Source organism: Vanellus vanellus (assembly GCF_965231255.1).
Source record: "Vanellus vanellus genome assembly, chromosome: 1".
Lineage (NCBI taxonomy): Eukaryota > Metazoa > Chordata > Aves > Charadriiformes > Charadriidae > Vanellus > Vanellus vanellus.
Window position 1 is genome coordinate 79,544,405 of NC_138905.1, and position 17,857 is coordinate 79,562,261.

General features: G+C 37.7%; 1 protein-coding gene across 1 annotated transcript in view; it reads left to right on the top strand.

Annotated features, from left to right (window-relative positions):
* Positions 1-17,857, top strand: part of ATXN10 (ataxin 10) — a gene marked incomplete at its 5' end in the record, with an annotated part of 112,648 nt that overhangs the window by 64,135 nt on the left and 30,656 nt on the right. The window contains one exon of the mRNA XM_082485901.1: positions 224-393. Coding sequence (XP_082342027.1) covers positions 224-393 — 170 coding nt within the window. The remainder of the gene's footprint in view (positions 1-223; positions 394-17,857) is intronic.

Consider the following 17,857-nt stretch of genomic DNA (forward strand, 5'->3'; position numbering starts at 1 on the left):
TGTGTATAAAAGGTACAAAAAATACCTGCTGACCTTGGGATGGCAATGGTTACACTAGCGCAAATTAAGAAATTAAGAAAACATTCAAAGTTCTTTTGACACATTGATGAATATCTGAAATCATTTTGATTAACTTTTACTACTAATTGTTAGGTTCAAGCTCTGTGCAAAGTGATACTAAATTTCATGTGGTAATTAATTAAAATATTCTTGTTTTCTGTAGATACCCTGAGATTAACTCATCTTGCTGGGAAACAGACTGTAAATATTTTCACCGCTACACATGCTATGACAGGGCAAGAAGAAATTTCACATCCAGCTGTGGGTTTTAAATCTCATATAATTCGTTTGATTGGAAATTTGTGTTACAAAAATAAGGAAAACCAAGACAAGGTAAGTTAATACATTTTTTCTGGCAGAACTCTGACATGTGAACAGGTGTGTGTGCGCCTGACCAGGACTTTACTCATGATAATACATTGTCAATATACAAATAGAGATTAGAACTGGTCATGTAAAGGAGGTATTTTATTTTTTAGTGGTTTTGACCTGCTATAACAAGTATGCTAACTGTTTAATAACAATGTGATGTGTGCCGGCCTGCCTTCAGTCCTAAAGAATGCAAGCCAGTGCCTAATTCCTTTATTGTTTTCACATTTGCATTTTCTTTGAAAAGAAAACATCTGAGACTAAACCTCAACTTCAGTTTGAAGGGAAATGGATGGGAATTGTTGCATGAACTTAGTTTTAAATCCTTGAATTAGTCCTCCTACTCCTTAAATTTTTCCATGCCACTTTAAAAATGTAGGTCTACTTCCATCAGATCACTTTGAACCCTTTATCTTTAGTATTCCTGTATGGAAAATCAGTTTTGTTTCCACATGAGGAAAAAGAGGAAACAGCAGTGTATTTTTAAATATGAAAGCTTTTTTTCTTGGAGTGATAAAAGATGTGACTTTCCTCCAGGACTTGTTAGACTAACCTCATTTCAGCAAGAAAAGCAGTCATGAGATAATGTTATCTTACAGTTCGTCTCAGTACTTCCAAAAATCAAGTAGGTTACTTTTCTCATTTGGCTTAAGTAACCATGTAGTGTAGAAGAGAAAGGTTTTTGTGTCTCTAGTTCTTCCTTGTGAGCTTCTTGTTGCAGAGAAACCCTCTGTTGATTCCTGTACCTTCCTTTTCTCGTAATGTCTTTCCTTATGGCAGCCTTGTCCTGGAAGGAAAAGGTCTTTAGTAGCCATTGTTATTGATATTTGTTATTGAACAGGGAAATTTGGGATTGTTTTCCTTCATTTCTTACTTCATTAATTTGAATCAAAGTTTTCACCAGCTCTCAAGGGAGCAATTTGTAGACTGGAAAGTGAAAAACATAGAAGAAAGGCTCCATCGAAATAAGAGTAAAGGAGATAGCGGAGTATTTTTACTTCTCTCGTGTTGTTACATGAGGCCCATGTCAGCAAGTACTAAAAATACAGTAATTAATACTGGTTACTTTGCAGGAAGTTAAATATGATGACATACTCTGAGTCTAATTCTGTGTTGCCAAGGAGCTATTGAGACATTAAGTATTGCAAAATCAATCTCTGTTAGAAGCTTCTGTTTCCTAAATATTTTTTTGGTTTTGATTACTTCATTTTACAAAGGTAACAGATTCTTTTGTACTGATGCAATCAACTGCTGGTTTCAACTGTGGCAGTGTCTATGAAGTTATAATTATAATGGCAGCAGGGCATTTTCATAGTGTATGAGGGGAATACTCCCATTTCCTTGTTATTTCTTCTGCAGGGCAGAGAAATAGAAAATCTGAGGAATGCTACCCTCTTTGTCTGACAAATGCTAATAATACGGGCATTTAGATGGGAAATATGGTAATGAACCTCCCTTTCCCCATTTATATTACAGTATGTTATAAAAGATTTTAATATTTCTGAAAAATATTATTAATCCTATTAATCACTCTTGCACAGCTCTGGCTCTGACCCGTTATGATGTAATATGTGTTTATGTAAGTGAAATACATTTTCATGGAATACGTTATGATAGTGGAGGGGAGGGGGTTGCTTTCATTTTGAAAGGATTGATTTACTGCTTATTGTTAATTTTTGCTGGGATTTTCAAAGGCCCTGGAGCAATTAGGCGTGCAGGCTTAGTGTTTTCAATGGAAGTTGGGTATTAACTTGCCTTAAACTGCCTGCAAATATTATTGCTTTATGCTGTCTTGAAAATTACTTAGATTCTTGTGTGTGATATCATGGAACATTATTTAAGTGCCGTTGAAACTTTAGAAATGCCAATAGTATGATATCCTGTCTGTACCTTCAGTTTATTTCATACATTTAAATTGGTTCTAATAAATGCACTTGTCATTTTTAAGGCAGTTTCCATACATAAACACATGCTTGTGAGGACAGGGCAAGCAGCCCATATCGTTGCACAGATAAAACTGAATTTTTGAGATGGGAGTCAATTGTTCAAAGTGGTGTATGTGTCGCACCAAGAACTGAATGGTAATGGGGTTAGTTCCTGGGTTCCCGTGTCTCTCTTCAGAGTAGTATCTCACAATATAGGTCTTATTTTATATCCATTGTTGGATTTACACAGAGTTTACTTTCTATATTCTATCTAAAGTAATGTAATACCGGGTAGATCGTGTTTTTTATGTAACAAGCCAACTGAGCAACGTATCTGAGAGACCTTGGGCTTTACCATTGCCTGTCGCTTGTGGGTGACTTACCACGTGAGTTGTAGGCACAAGGTGGGGAAGTGGCATTCTCTTCAGTCAGTTAAGTTGGTTGCCTGGCATGAGGGGGCTGCACATCACTTACCAAAGGCTCTTGAACAGCGCTGTTAGTCTTCTGACTCTGTAATGAACTGAGGATTTCACACTTGTTTTCTCTAATATTTTTATGTAATTTCCAGTCCTAGTAGAGCTCTTTTCCCAGTAACAATGATAATGCATCAGTAAATGGAGTAATAGCACACTAATAATAATAAAAAATTAGCCCCTATTTTTATAATACAACCTTAGTGCTTGGTGTTGGTCTGCCTGACTTGTTCTGAAAACATAAGTAGTCCCCAAAGATTTGGGGCTCGAATGGTGACTTGGGCTAAGCCCTCACTGTCTTCAGGAGCTTCTTCAAGAGTTGAGTGACAACCTGCTTGTTCTCTGGGAGGTGGGTCTTGAGCCAGCCTAGCCTCACGCAGTGTGCGTCTCCTGAAGTACGATGGTGCAGTCTTACTGCATGGGGTGCTAGTGACAGAGTCAAAGCAACAGAGAATGCCTGGAAGTAGGAGGATAATTGCTCTGTAAAGGCTGCTTCTCCATCTCTGTTTATGGTCTCCACCTGCTCTAAGAACAATAATTGCAGGGGATTAGTGCATTGGTTTGGCAGTGGTGAAAAATCTTGTAATGCTTTGGAACAGAGAAATATCTACTAGTACTTTATTGCTCCTTCACTTTCTGTTTAAAACCATTATTTGTAAAACGCATTCTTTGGCTTGTACTCTGTTAGCAAGAGGAATGCATTCTTTACATCTTTTCTTTCTCATAGTTTTATTTACACTATTGTGGTAAGTTCTTTAAGATATAAGGGAGTGGGCAGACATTTAAGCCGTAAACCGAGATGCAGTTATTAAAACGGGTCTTGCCAGGCTTACTGTCCACTTGTGTGTTTTGCGGGGCTGGATGGGTTGGTATTTGTAAGAAAAGTGCCTGATAAAATTTTCATTTTGGACTGGTAAATGTTGGGTACATGCATGTCCTGAGTTGCACACACTTTTGCATGAAAAGGAGAGAAGAAAAAATAAAACTACTATATTTAGGACACCAAGTGTTGAGCTAGTTCCATGATGAACCTGCCAAGAGCCTGCAGTGGACGTGCAGTTCTCCTGTGCTTTCTCTCTCTGTTTGAGGAAGACCTGTCAAGAGTTATTATCATACATATGGGGCAGTCCCGTGGCTTGTATTTTGTTATGTCTCCTTCACAAAGATGCGTTGTGTGTTTTTATTAAATATACTGGAAGGAAGGAGATGGGTTGTCAGGCTGAAGAAGGAATGGAAGTTTTGGCTGGCAGTTGTTGAATGAAGTTATCAGAAGGAAAAAGAGAAAATTCCTTCATACTGCCCTCACCTTGTTTGACTTGCCTTCTAACCACCTCAGTTTTATCATCTGGACAGGATTTGTACTGTTTTCGTGGGGGGAGGCTTTAGGCACTCATTTTCCACTATAATTTTTAAAGCTATGAAGTGATGGATTCAGTGCAGCTCTTTTTGCTGCTTTAGTATAGTAGAACTGTTTTAATAACGAATATAACTTATGAAAGAAACCTAATGAATGAAGTGTAGAGGATATAATCCTTCATTGTAGAAATGAAACAAATATAAAATAGGTCATAGCAATTAATCTGCTCCCCTAATTCTTTGTTCATTTACAAGAATGTGTACTGGAAGGTGAGATGACTAGTCTCTTCCTTATTGTGACAGATAGCACTGCTCTGCATAACCTTTTCCTAAAACTTGTTTATGTTGTAAGGTGTTTATGCAGTGTGAGTTGTTTAAAATACTTGATTTAATTGCAAGTGTCATCAGTACTTGAATAAGCAATGGAATGATGTAGACCTTATTCTGCATTGTTTCCCTTCCTCTCCTGTAAAGGGAGGAATTACATAGACTTCAATCACATAATGTTGCTGGAGTTAGGGAATTGAAAGGAAGAAGAAAGCTTGACAAAGTTTAATTGCAGTCTTTATTCACTATTCACTCTAGTTCACTGTTACCTCTGGGATCAAACAGGGGAGATCTGAATTGCCTGGGGCTTCTGCCCTGTGAAAACTATTCCCAAAGGATGCAGCATTGTCTGGAACAAGCTATATGTGAGACGTGAGCTGTGTTCCTTGCAATGGGGGAGCAGCCAACTGGCAGAACATCGGCATGCTGAGATCATGCTGTACTGTTGCCTTTTGAGAGGGATCCTGAAGGGAAAAATTATGACGTTTCTGAATGCAAAGTTAAGGCTAACTTAGTAAGAGCAAAGCAATTAGCTTGGGTTTGGTGCTGTAATCTGGTTGCATTGGCTTTGCCATCTTTAACTGACTCTTGTTACTGATAGGATAGGTAGTTTATTGCTACCTGCTTACTTTGACTAGCAATGCAGTTAGTGTGCTGTGACAGTTTGATACGTGCTGAGAGATCTCTATTGCCTGCAGAATAGAGAATACGCACAAGTATGTTTTTGCGATGTCTCTTTTTCTTAATCAGCCTGCTGAAAGCAAAACCGATTCCCTCAAAGTAAAGAAAGCAATCCATACCCTTATGCCAAGGACATAGGTACTAGGGATGCTGATGGACCCAATGGTAGGATATTAATCCTGGAATGTGTGTGTTCCATTGGTAAAGTTGTTCTGTTTTGGTGGGGGGGGATTTTAAATACAGAGTTGTCTTTGGTACTGGCATCTGGCACCTTCTTACCTATATGGAATGACTGCAATGAGGTGAACAATTTATGAGAGAATTTTTTTCACATGCCTCTTTTTTATTTGAGGTAGCAGCAATGTTTCCTCTAATGCAATTATATTGGGTTTTGTCACTGCAGAGTTGAGAAAAGAAGTCTTCTGGGAGAAAAGGATGGGGGCGAGCTTCTACAGTTAAAATTAATCTTAATAAAAGTAGCAAGTAAAACATCTGGATACTGTTTAATGTAACTTGGATTTTTTTTTTTATAGATGTCTAAGCCAAATTGTTTTATATGAATAGACTAGCTCCCTAATTTGAAGACTGTTCTGCCTGAAAGTATGAACAAGATTTGACTTGTTTGGAATTCAGTTTTCTGTTATTTTGTTCACTGGGGCAGGGTGTGCAATGCCTCCAGTTTGAATACAGTTAGATAAAGGTGCCATCATCCATTGATCATCACCATTCAGCTCCTAAACTTAATCTTCTTGCTGTAGTGATTATAAACTAGAAAATTTCAAACTAAGAACAAATACTTTGTTTTATTTAATAATTGGCTCTTTCTCCCCTAAGGTTTTCAGAAAGACTGTATAAGCTTACCTATTCTTTTTCTTCAGGAGTAGTTTAACTTTTTAAAGTAATTATCTTCTTCCTGGCATGGCATGATTTGGAGTTAGTTGCAATGAAAAGCATCCCACATTTATCTGCCTATGCTGTTGAGAGAAGGAGGAAAGAAATAAACCGCTTTGACTTCTCCATTAGAAGCCTACATACTTGTGATTACTATATTTTCCTAATATTAAACATAAGCCTAAAACGGAAGAGATTCTTGTTTTAGAGTTGAGCAAAAAAGGAGGAGTCTTTTGGTTCCAGTGTTTGGACAGGGCTATTCTAATGTTGTAGCTATCTGTATATTTTAATGCTTTCCTAGATAAGGCCAAAACATTCAGGGTGTTGCAGGACTGAGCACTTTAATTGGTAAGTTTTGCCTAGGTGTAGCACTGTAAAAGCCAGTGGTAAAGCATAAAATGGACTTTCTCACAGAAGCACGTTAAAAGCCTAGGTTTTGCTGTGGAAATGAGAGCTCTACCTACCTAGTATAGAGATGCCCCAAGTAGAAAAGCATCTGTGATTCAAGAATGTCTTTAAAAGTATCTGTTGTGACATATGAGGTAACTGTCTCTAGTCCTGGTCCCATACAGATTTTAGGTTAGTCTTCAGTTCTGTCACAATCGTGAATCCTTAATGAAGTGCCAAGATTTTCATCAAAGTGCTAGAGACTGTTAAAAAAAGAGAGTCATGACATCTCAAAGTGATGGGACAATATGAGTAATAAAGGGCTAGTGTGGAGTTTTTTTGGCCTGAGGTCGGAGATGCATGCCTAATACAGTATCATTTGTAAAGCACTGAATTATTTTTACAACAATGGGATTCATTTGTTCTTAGAGAATACTACAAAACCCAAACAGGACAGTTGTGCTACCCCTTTTTAAGCAACAAGTTAGTGTTCCCCCTTGTGCTGCTCCTATTCCCCCTTCCGCCCCACCAATTTTTGGCCATTGATACAGTTGATCCATTCGTTCCTTGTGACTTGTCCAGTTTGACCAATTTCACTTGAAGCCTTGATCATACAATGCGTAGAAAGTTTTCTCGTTTTTTCTTGCAAGGAACTTAGATGCACTTAGGTACAGTCAAAGTTTCATATTAAAGGTTATTTTAATACTGTTTAAGCTTTTTTGTGTGTGTTTCTTTAGCTTTTATTTTAAACAGCTTCAATTTGATATTAAAATTGCATACTACATAGAGACATCTTCACATATTGATTGCCTGGGTATCCTCAATGGTTATGTGAAGGCGGACATATGCACACTACTGTACTTCCCTTCTAGTATATTATTGGTCTGCTTCATGTGGAGGATTACCATAATTACCATCTAACAGATAAAGGGGTATGAAGATCAGTCTCTACATTACTATGTTATTATGAATCATAGGCTGAGACTTTGACCAAACCTTACATATACATAAATCTAAACGACATTGGCTTCTGCCAATGTGAAGATGTCTGTAGAATGATGATTTTATGCAACATACATTTGCCAAAAGCAAGAACAGGACTTGGGCATTTTGTAGTAAAAGAAGGATTGTGGGAGGAGGATTATTCTTGTGAAGTTCGTAGTGTTTTAAATTAAGATGTTGGATAGCTCTAGAAATTAAATTAATTGCTTTGATTTATAGTGGAGAGGGAAGATAGAGAAGAGTAAGATGACTAGATGTCTTCTAACATTCAAAATTAAAACAAGCTGGCTCTGCATACATTTCCAAACAGTCAGTACCAACTTACAGGCTTGTTGGCCTCTTCTTGACTCTGAACTATTTTTTGAACCCTATTTGGTGTTGAACCCCTATTACCATTGTGGCACAGCACAGGACTGTAGCCCTTTTTTAAAGGAAATCTCAGCACGCCGTTGTCAAACAGCCATTTCCAGACTTTTTTCAAACTCACAATAAGCACTTACTCTAAGCGTTGAAACTGCGTCTGTAGCATTGATATTTAATATGCCTGTTTAAGATGAGCAGATCATGTAAAAATACTCGTTTTAGGCCAGACTGAAATCTAAAAATAAGTTATTGACCCTGATATGGAAGAATTCTCAGAGGTTCCTTGGACTTCTTTCTTGTTCCGATGGGCTGAGTTGTAGTTATCATACATGTGGCAAACATGAATTAAACTTGGTGTTCACCAGAGGGTGTTTTGTGCTGTTGCAGGCTTTTGAGACTACTTGGTTTGCAGAATGGTCTGATGTAGTACTTACCTGAAAAGTGTATTGTGTGGCAGTCCTTCCTCACTGCCTGGAGTAATTTCTGTAATGAACCAATATCTCTATAACGAGGGTGTTATAACCTGTGCTGCGAATATTGCAGGTAGTTCTCGGTGTGTTGCCACCTTTGTAAAACAGAAGAGTGTTCTCCTGGGCTTTGCAGGCACTTTCTCTCTTCAAGAATAACCTCAGCATCTGTTAGGCAAATGCCCTGGTTTAAAGTCCACTGAAATCAGAAAATGTCTTTGCTTTCCTCAGCGATCGAGATCGGCCTCGTTGTTTCTTTTTCCGGTTGTATATTTTGAGGCATATAAAGATGGAAGATGATGTGGCCCAGCTTCTACAAAAAGGAGTCTGGGAGTTGTGACAACTTTTTTTTTTTTTTTTTTTTTTTTTTTTTTTTTCCTTTTTCCAGCTTGGATTCACATGCTTTGGTAAGTTAAAGTTCTAGTAGCTTGCAAAACATTGAGGTGTTAACAGATGTTTTTGTTGTTGTTCCGTATATCGCTCTCAGTTAAGAGCATTGTATCAACCAAAAATGTTTCTTGCTAGTTTACTAGGTGGTGAAGAAATGAATTTGTTTGGGGTGCTCAACTTTAGGAGAACTGTTACTAAAATAACCAACCTCTGATGTGGCTAATACAATATTTTTAAAAAGGCTCAGAAGACATACAGTACCCTGTGTTGCAGGAAGGGGTTTTATCTGTTTCCTGCTTTTTGCCAGTGTGACTGATTGCTGGGGGCAAGACCACCATAGGTGGAAGAATGTCTACCTTTCTAAATACTTTTTCTTCAGATCAGGTCTGAGCTGTTAATCCAAATTCTTTCCACTTCTTCTGGTGTCAGATACAAGTGACATATATTTTCCATGACTATAACAAGGAGTTTCATTAGTTTTCTATGTTGTTTTTCATCGTTCTAACCTCAGCATGAACTTGAGTTTCCCCATCTTTTCTTAACTGCCATCCCACATACAATTTCTTTCCTTTTTTTTTTTTTTTAAAGCTGCACCAGACTTCACAATGGGCTGATGTTACAATGCTGTGAGTGTTGAACACGATCCTTTTTGGCTACATAAAACTTTCTCTTCCTGTCCACTTACAAGAAGTTGCGTTTGCTGTTTTAATTAACTTGTGAGGCACAGGAATCAGTCATCTTTTCATGTTTCCTGGGTAGTTACTAAGTTTTGGTCACTGTGAGATATTAAAGTTCCTCAGCGTGTAATTTTATGATAGTCCTAAAGTTTGTAAACATAGGTACAAGGAAAAAAAAAAAAAGGAAGATTTTCTGTTTTGTTGGGTGTTTAGATTTGGCCATTGCTACATGCAATCTGTCAATTCAGTTCACATTTTGGAAGCACGAATGAAATAGTTTCATTGAGGAAATACTAAAACATGGCGTATGTGATAGACTACATTTTGTGATGAATTTACTGAGGTAACTCTGTGCTGCATTCACAGTGAGGAGGACACGAAGGAGACTTTGTGTGAAGGCTTGTGGAAAGGGGTGGTGAAAGATCCCTTACCATTGATCAGCAAGCAGGATGCTGAACACACGCCCCTGAGTCCTGATGCTAACCTTCCCACCAAAATCAGAGAAGCATCAAGCTAGACAGAAGCTTACAAACGTGCTTACAGAAGTCTGGTGTCCAGTTTCTGTTTCACCACAGTGGGGTTCAGTTACTTAACTCCCTCCGCTCCTGTGGCAGCCCATCATCAGGTTCAATAGAGATGTAATGTCTTGCAGGCTTCAGCCTGGCTTTGCCTTAACAAAAAGTCGGCTGTGAGCCTTCAGTTCTCTTTGCCTGCGTGCCTTCAAGCTAGTGTAACTTCTGTTACCAGCCCTGGAAATTGTTTGCTAAAACTCCTGTTGAAGCACGCGAGGCTGTATCAGAGCACCAAGTCTTCAGATAGAGACCAAGAATTTGGTTTTCTACTTTTTTTTTTTCCCCTTTCTGCTGTTTTTCTTTGTGTCTTCGGGAAGAGAAAGGAAATTGCAGTGACTGTCAGCTGCAGTTTTGAATTTCTGCCATTGGGTGATGCTGTTTGTTCTAAATTGTACACCTGCAATATTCTGCTCCTTGCTGTTCAGTGTGGCAGTGCTTGAGCAAAGTGTGGTGATGCAGGTGCCCAAAGGGAACCAAAGTACGTGAACAGTCTCATTTTTAAAGGCTGCTGAACCAGAAGGGGTGGGAGAGGGAGAAGGGGATGGAAATCCTAATACTTTTTTTTAATTTTTTTCCTTTTTTTTAACTGTGCTCTGTTAAGACAGTGTGGGTCTGCCTGGTTGAGTGGTAAGCCTGATTTTTCCTTCATGTCATAATCATGTTAGGTCGTAGAGGAAATGAGTCTGGTGAAATTGTGCACCATTTTCAACATAAACAGTCGTCTCCAGGATTGTTTTCTTTTCACTTATTTATTACCAAGCTTCTAACTATGTCCCCAAAAAGAGGTACCTCACACATTGTAGCGAGTGTTGATGTTAAAATGTCTGGATACTGGAGCTTGACCTTTCCTGTTACTTTGGAAGTTTCAAAGTTTTCTGTAGAGCTCCTTTACAGATTTGTAGAGGGAAAACTGTCTATACCTGGAAAATAGTTCCGTTCCTATATATGCAAACGAGGACACTAAATGACTGCAGGGGCCTGATTTTTCTACATTTATTGTGTTTTGCTGGTGGTAGCATAACATAAAATTAAAGAGTATGAGATGCAATGCTAAAAAAGTCTTATTTTTCCTCCTAAACTAGCAGTTACACCAACACTTCATATGCTGTATTTGTCTTGTTCTGGTAAAAATTTAATTTCTAATCTACTTTGTAAGTCAAAAAGTAGCAGCAAAAATTTCTTCATTTTAGGCATTTGAGAAGTTTATGCACCTCAAATCCTTTTTATCTGTGTGAGCTTTTCATGCCTTCTTTTATCTGTGCAGTGGTAGAATAGATGGAGAGGAAAACTTCTTGTAATCTCTAAGGAGATTTTAGAAAAATATCTCAGTTTTCACATTGTTTGAGGACTTCATAAATGGTGAGGATCTTCTGTCTGTGTTTGAGGGAGAACAGACTTAATATTCCCTTTACAGTCTATTGACATCTTTATTTTGGCAATTCACATTAACTGTGCTTTTTGAAAAACTTATATTCTTTAATCAAAAAGCTCAGTATTCCCATGAAGAAGTGGCAGAGATAAAAATTGCCTCATTAGTGAGCATTTAAATGTTTAAAACTGCATGCCTCCAAGTTCACACATCATAATTACAATCAGTCAGACTTGTTCAGTTTGTTATGGCAGAATTGGTTTGCTGGAAGGATTTCGAAGGGACGTTGACCAAAGATCTAGTAAAGACACTGGAAAAACAATTGGGTTTTAGTTTAAGTTCCTTGAATGGAGCACTGCCTGTATTTAGATATTGTAGCAGTGGGAGCAACATCAAAATACTATGTGAAGTGATCTCTGTGCTCAAAGTCAGAGCAGCAAGAAGATGTTGAATTAATCTTCTGTTGTTTATGAAACACAGAATGAGCTAGATTTGTAAAAGCCAAGGTGATGGCTTGATTGTATGTATTAAGCTTTAGTTGAATAGAGACTGCTAGCAAGATTCCTTCCATCTTTCCTCCAAGCATTTCCACCAGAAAACATCACAGGACTGGTTGCTTCCATCACATATCCTGATGCTAAGCTTTTCTTCAAGGAAGGAAGAAGCCTGCGCCTCCAATGTGATTTTATTTCTTGCTGTTAAGGTTATCACTCAGTAGGGTAAGATTAAGTGTTTGCTAGTAATCAAGTGTATATTCAGGTGAAGGATTCCCATAGGTTTAGCATGAAAGAGAGTAACTGAACAGACAACAGCATTGCATATCTGTTTATCCAGCTTCCAGACACTGTTACAGGCTCCTGTGGACTCCAGCAGGGTTGTATCTGCTCGGAAAAGAAAAGTGATAATACAAACATCCTCATCTCCAAGACTGACTTGCTAAATTTTCAAATGCATCCTCACAGTCTGAAATTCTGAAATGTACTTTTTTTGCCACTGATTGAGGACCGGGAGAAAACAAATGTCTGTGTGCAGGTTCCAGATGGCTAAAATAAGTATAGAAATTGTTGGCAGCTGTGGTGCACAAATAAGGGATGATTTTGACCAAAGTCATTCTTCGCAAGATAAAGCAAGATTGAAGTTCAATAGAATAACTAATATGTCATCATACTGGTGGGTTATCATAAATGTCCTGTAGGTGTAAAAGTTTAGTCATCCGAGGAGAAGGTACGGAAGAGAGCTCTACTTTTTGCATGTACTTTGAGCGTTAACCCACACACTTGTAACAATTCCTTTCTGAAATTGCAATTAGAGCCTTTCTGTCAGGCTGGTGTTCTTGTCTTATTGTACAGTGTTCTCATTTATGAAATGGAATATTTTCCATAATTCTAGGGAATAGGGAGATTGGTAATCAATAGAAATTAGCTATTTTCTGGTTTACTATCTGTAATATGTATAATTTTATATATATTTATAGAGGCATGTGTCTGTATATTTTTTATATGTATATATAGGCACCTGTGTGTATATATATAATACATAAATATATACATGAATATAAATATATTCTAGATTAATATATCCATGAAAAAGAAGCATGGCTGGTAGGTTGAGGGAGGAGATTCTGCCCCTCTACTCCACTCTTGTGAGACCTCACCTGGAGTACTGCATCCAGCTCTGGGGCCCACAACATAAGAATGACGTGGACCTGTTGGAGCAAGTCTGGAGGAGGGCCACGAAAACGGTCAGAGGGCTGGAGCACCTCTCCTGTGAAGAAAGGCTGAGAGAGTTAGGGTTGTTCAGCCTGGAGAAGAGAAGGCTTTGCAGAGCCCTTATTGTGGCTATTCTATACTTGAAGGGAACTTACAAGAAAGATGGAGAGAGACTTTTTACCAGGGCTGCTAGTGAAAGGGCAAGGGGTAATGGTTTTAAACTGAGAGAGAGTAGGTTTGGATTGGACATAAGGAAGATATTCTTTACTGTGAGCGTAGTGAGACACTAGAACCAGTTGCCCAGAGAAGTTACGGATACCCTGTCACTGGAAGCGTTCAGCATCAAGTTGGATGGTGCTTTGCACAGCTGGGTCTAGTGGAAGGTGTCCCTGCCTGTGGTAGCGGGATTGGACTAGATGATCTTTAAAAGGTCCCTTCCAACCCAAACGGTGCTATGATTCTATATACATACATACATTTATGTGTATACATATACACACACAAACTGATCAGTTGCCTCAATATACTACTGTGTGTGGGCTTCTTTGAAAAAAATACAGAAGAGTGGTTTTATTTTTGGTTGAAACTTATTGCATTGTACATCTTTGATTTACTAATCTTCCCACAAGCAGTGTTTAGATTGTATTACTCATATATGCTGTGAAAGAGACTTTCAAATATGAGACTAATTAATCTCTTGAGTAAGAATCATAACTTTTGTTCCATTCCAGGGAAAAAAGTTGCATTGTTAAATTAAAAATAAAATAGAATAAGTTATATGTACCTTACTAGATCTTTTTTTCATTGGTGGTGAGATGTTGTCTTTTGGCAGCTCTCAATGAACCTTGTTAAAAATGAGCTATGGAGCAGTCTTAATGATGTGAAAAGGAAAAAGAAAAAACAACACTGATACTTGAAAACATGAAAAATTTCATATGAATGTAAATTACATGAATTTACAGCGGCTGAAAAAATTTACTTTGCAAGCCAGCAGTACTTTGAAAACTATAGATGCCAAAAATGTGCGTGTCTTGAACAATGTATGTATTTCACTGTGCAATTTAGATGTGATACAAACCATGGAAATTATATTCCCCTGATGATGGTTTCCCAAGGAACAGAACACCCTGTGTAAGGGATCTATTTGCAATACAAATGGGCATAACCAACGCTATTGCAGTACTTTAATTTGAGTTTGAGATTCATTCTGCTTGTGTAACTTCAGAAATATAATTTTGCTGCTGTTAAGTGTAACAAAAACTTTTAGATTATTGACAGCATCTGAAGTAAAAATACCCAGTGTGCTTCATTTCAGTCCAATAATTATTGAGGTGATATGTGCAATATTTCAGGTTGCTTTAATACTTTAAGTTATTACAATCTGACTGATATTTCAAGTATAATATGAAACTGAACTCAATATGAGGAGTAGCGTCATCTTGAGAAAATAAATGTGTTTGTGTTCTTCACAAACTAAAATAAGTATTTAGTTGCTTGCTTTCATTTTTGTGTGTGTTAGCATTAGAGTCTGCTTTGGTTTGACATTATTCTTACCTATGACAAAATAAGAAGGATTTAGATTTTGGTCTAGAAATTACTGTTTTAGAGCACAATTATGGAGCTCAGTGAATTCATATTGAAGTTGGCAACATTTCTGTTGAGTTTCAGTAAAAAAAAAAAAATTGATTTTTTTTTTTTTTCCTGTGTTTTTAGAAAAGGCGGGGTGCTACCTATGGAGCTGCTCAGGGCTTGGAATTTTCCATAGGACAGTTTCCAGCTTTTCTAAAAATCCTTTCACCCTTTAGTCCAGCTAAGTTAAGATTGTGCATTTGGCTTTGGAAATATAGAAGGGCTTTATTTCAGGCGATTGCTCAGTATTGTAGTTAAAAAAAAAAAAGAGAAATGCAGTGTTTTGTCTGCAACAAAAATAGAAACAGTTCAGTGAAAAGTAATAGTATAACTGGTAAGTTCCCTTGAACTTGCATCTAAATTATGTTCACTTTAACTTGATTAGACATCACTACCTTGGTATTTTCCAACCAGGTCTATTTAGTTGTCTCAGCTCTGCCTGTTCACCACAACTCCAGTCATGAGAAGCTGGTGCAACTTGAGAAGACATTCCCTACTGGCAGTTCTTCTGGAATTTGCAATCCAATTGGAGTATTTGGTCACCTTTTAATTCCAGCTCAAGTCGTACGATTTCATGAGTACCTCACCTTTTAATGTATTTTTGAAAGTGCTTTTAGAATTTGTAACTGCTGAGAAAAAAAGCTTAAAAATGTTTTCTTAATTTTAAAAGTAAAAATGTCATTTTTAATGCCCTTAGAATAAATCAATCTGGTGGCAGCTGATTGAGGTTCTGATTCAACGCTTTTTCTCCTCTCACCTTCTGACCCACCATTACTGTCAACCTGCTCCTGCAGGCTTTTCTATAAAAGTGTCGACCTGTCCTTTTGAAAATCAACTTCAAAGAAAACAGTGTTTATTAATAAACTCCTATAGAAGCATTCTTTGTTATTTAAAAAAAAAAAAAAAAAACAACAAAAAAAAAACCTAGTGACTTGTAGATCTTAAGAATTAAAAAAAAAAATGTTTCTAATTTTATGATTGCATTTATTTTGGTACAGTTTTCAGCTACTGAAATGTACCCTCCAGCTTTGTTCATATGAGATTTTTTCTGTAATGGACTTGCTAGGAAGAGTCACTGTGCATGAGAACTTTTCGTTTAATGAACTTTTAAGAACATGCTGTGTATATATATACTTAATGTAGAGTCATGAAACAAGAACTCTTCCTAGTTTTCAGTTAGAACCTGCAGTCTTGACTTTATAGGTACAGACCTGTAATCAAATTAATGATCTGCTGCAAGAAAGAAAATAACAATACAAATAAAACTAACCAGAACATTTAGTTGACTTAGTGCCTGAGGATATATATACATGTCTTGTTTTGCCCAATAATATTTTCATGTACATTGACCATATGAAAAGGATACATTTATGAAGCAATTTTTAAAACAATTTAAACACCTTTACAAATTTAAAAACTTAGAGTTCTGTTCATCATGGATATATGAGTTCAGCTAGAAGCTGGGAATTTTACTTTCGTAGTACCTGCAGTTGTTCTTACCAGGCAGCAAGACATTTAGAGACACAAATACTCAAAAATCCTCTGGTAGTTGTAATTTAGAAGTAAATTAAGAAACTAGTATGCAATCTCCTTATGTACAGCTTCATGTATCATCTCGCTCAATAGCCTGAGGCATCAGCAAGCTTTCAGCACGAAATTTAGTGCTAGAGCATGCATACCTGAGTTATTGTATATCATGCATACTAAATATATGGCTTTTATAGACATATAAATCACAACATCAGGATTCTTGTGTTTTCTAAATGTAAAGTTGATCTTAATCTCAACAAGGTGGCTAAATTTATCTTAATAAGGGAATCTGATCCTGTGCAAAGGTTATGCTTGGTGAATCATTAAAAGAAAATGCGTATTCTTAGAATTTCAGATGAATGTAGAGAATAATTGCACAACTCTCTGTAAGCCTGGATCATCAGCAAAGAAACACAGCCAATGTCACATCAGGACTGGGCCAGTCCCTAGTGGGTACAGCAAGTAAAAAGTGTTAGGGACCATTTCTAGCCTTGAGGGCAAGTTGCAGACTTTGGCGTGGCTCATATCCGCATGACAGAATTCTCCTTTATGGCCTTCTCTACCTTCATTTTCCCCCATCAAAATCAAATCACAGAACTGCGTTTCCCTTACCTCTCCTTGGGAAGAGCCCTGAGCCTACAGCCGTTCCATATACTCAGCCATTCCCAAATCTTCAGAGGAGTGCTAGTTGTCATGAACCAACAGCCCCTTGGGGACCATCCAAAAAGTACAGCAAGAAAGGTCAACTGCAAGCCAGTGCTGAAGCCCAGCATCCCGGCTCTGTATTGCTTACTAATGCAATTAGAAGTTCTGCTGAAATGAGTTGGAATGACCCAAGTTTGTTGCAGCCTTCAGACTTCACTAGTGTATTGTTCACCTAAGATGAGGTTGATGATTCTTTTCCTTCCTTCCACATTCCTTCTGCATCTCCCGTAATGATTCTTATACTTACTTTGATCACAGTAGGAGGAATTAGACCTTGGGTCCCGTCGGCTTGGGCTGTGGAGACCCCCACCTCAAGCTGTTCTGTGTAGGTAAACCTTCGATAACTCATTGCTAGTTCATTTGCAGATCTCTTGAACTGCAGCTTATGGTTTTGAAGCTGCTATGCCCTGCTCCTGTATTAACCTCATGACATTCTCTAGTTCCTAACCTTTTCAGTAGTTTGTTTTCCTTGAAAATAGTTTTCAAAACACAGATAGCTCTCAGCCTGCAGGAGAAGTTTAAGTATTGCATTTATCTGTTTGTCAAAGGGTGCTCTGGAGGTTAGGTATCCTGAGTTTGCAGTGGCATTTCAGAATGCAGTTGAGCTGGGTTATGAAGCAAATGGACCATGTAATATGGTAACTGATTTCCTCAGCTCTCACGAGGGTGTAGTGTAAGGTGCAAGGATTTACTCTGCTCTTGCATATTGGTATGTTTGCAGATAACTGCTGCAAGGGGCCAAGTGAACTAATACACTAGTGTAACCTACAGCAAAATTTGGCTTGCTTTCCAAATCCTTCTGTGGTTTGCCATTGGCAATTTGGGACTTTGCAAAACTATAATGGAAAAGTTATGAAAACTTTATGCTACCAGAATCACACTTTGTAACGATTGTCAGTGGGAAAACTCTCTAGCGGTTATTTTTAACTGCAGTTACCTTAGCAAAAGGGGTTGCAAGTATCAAGAATGATGAAG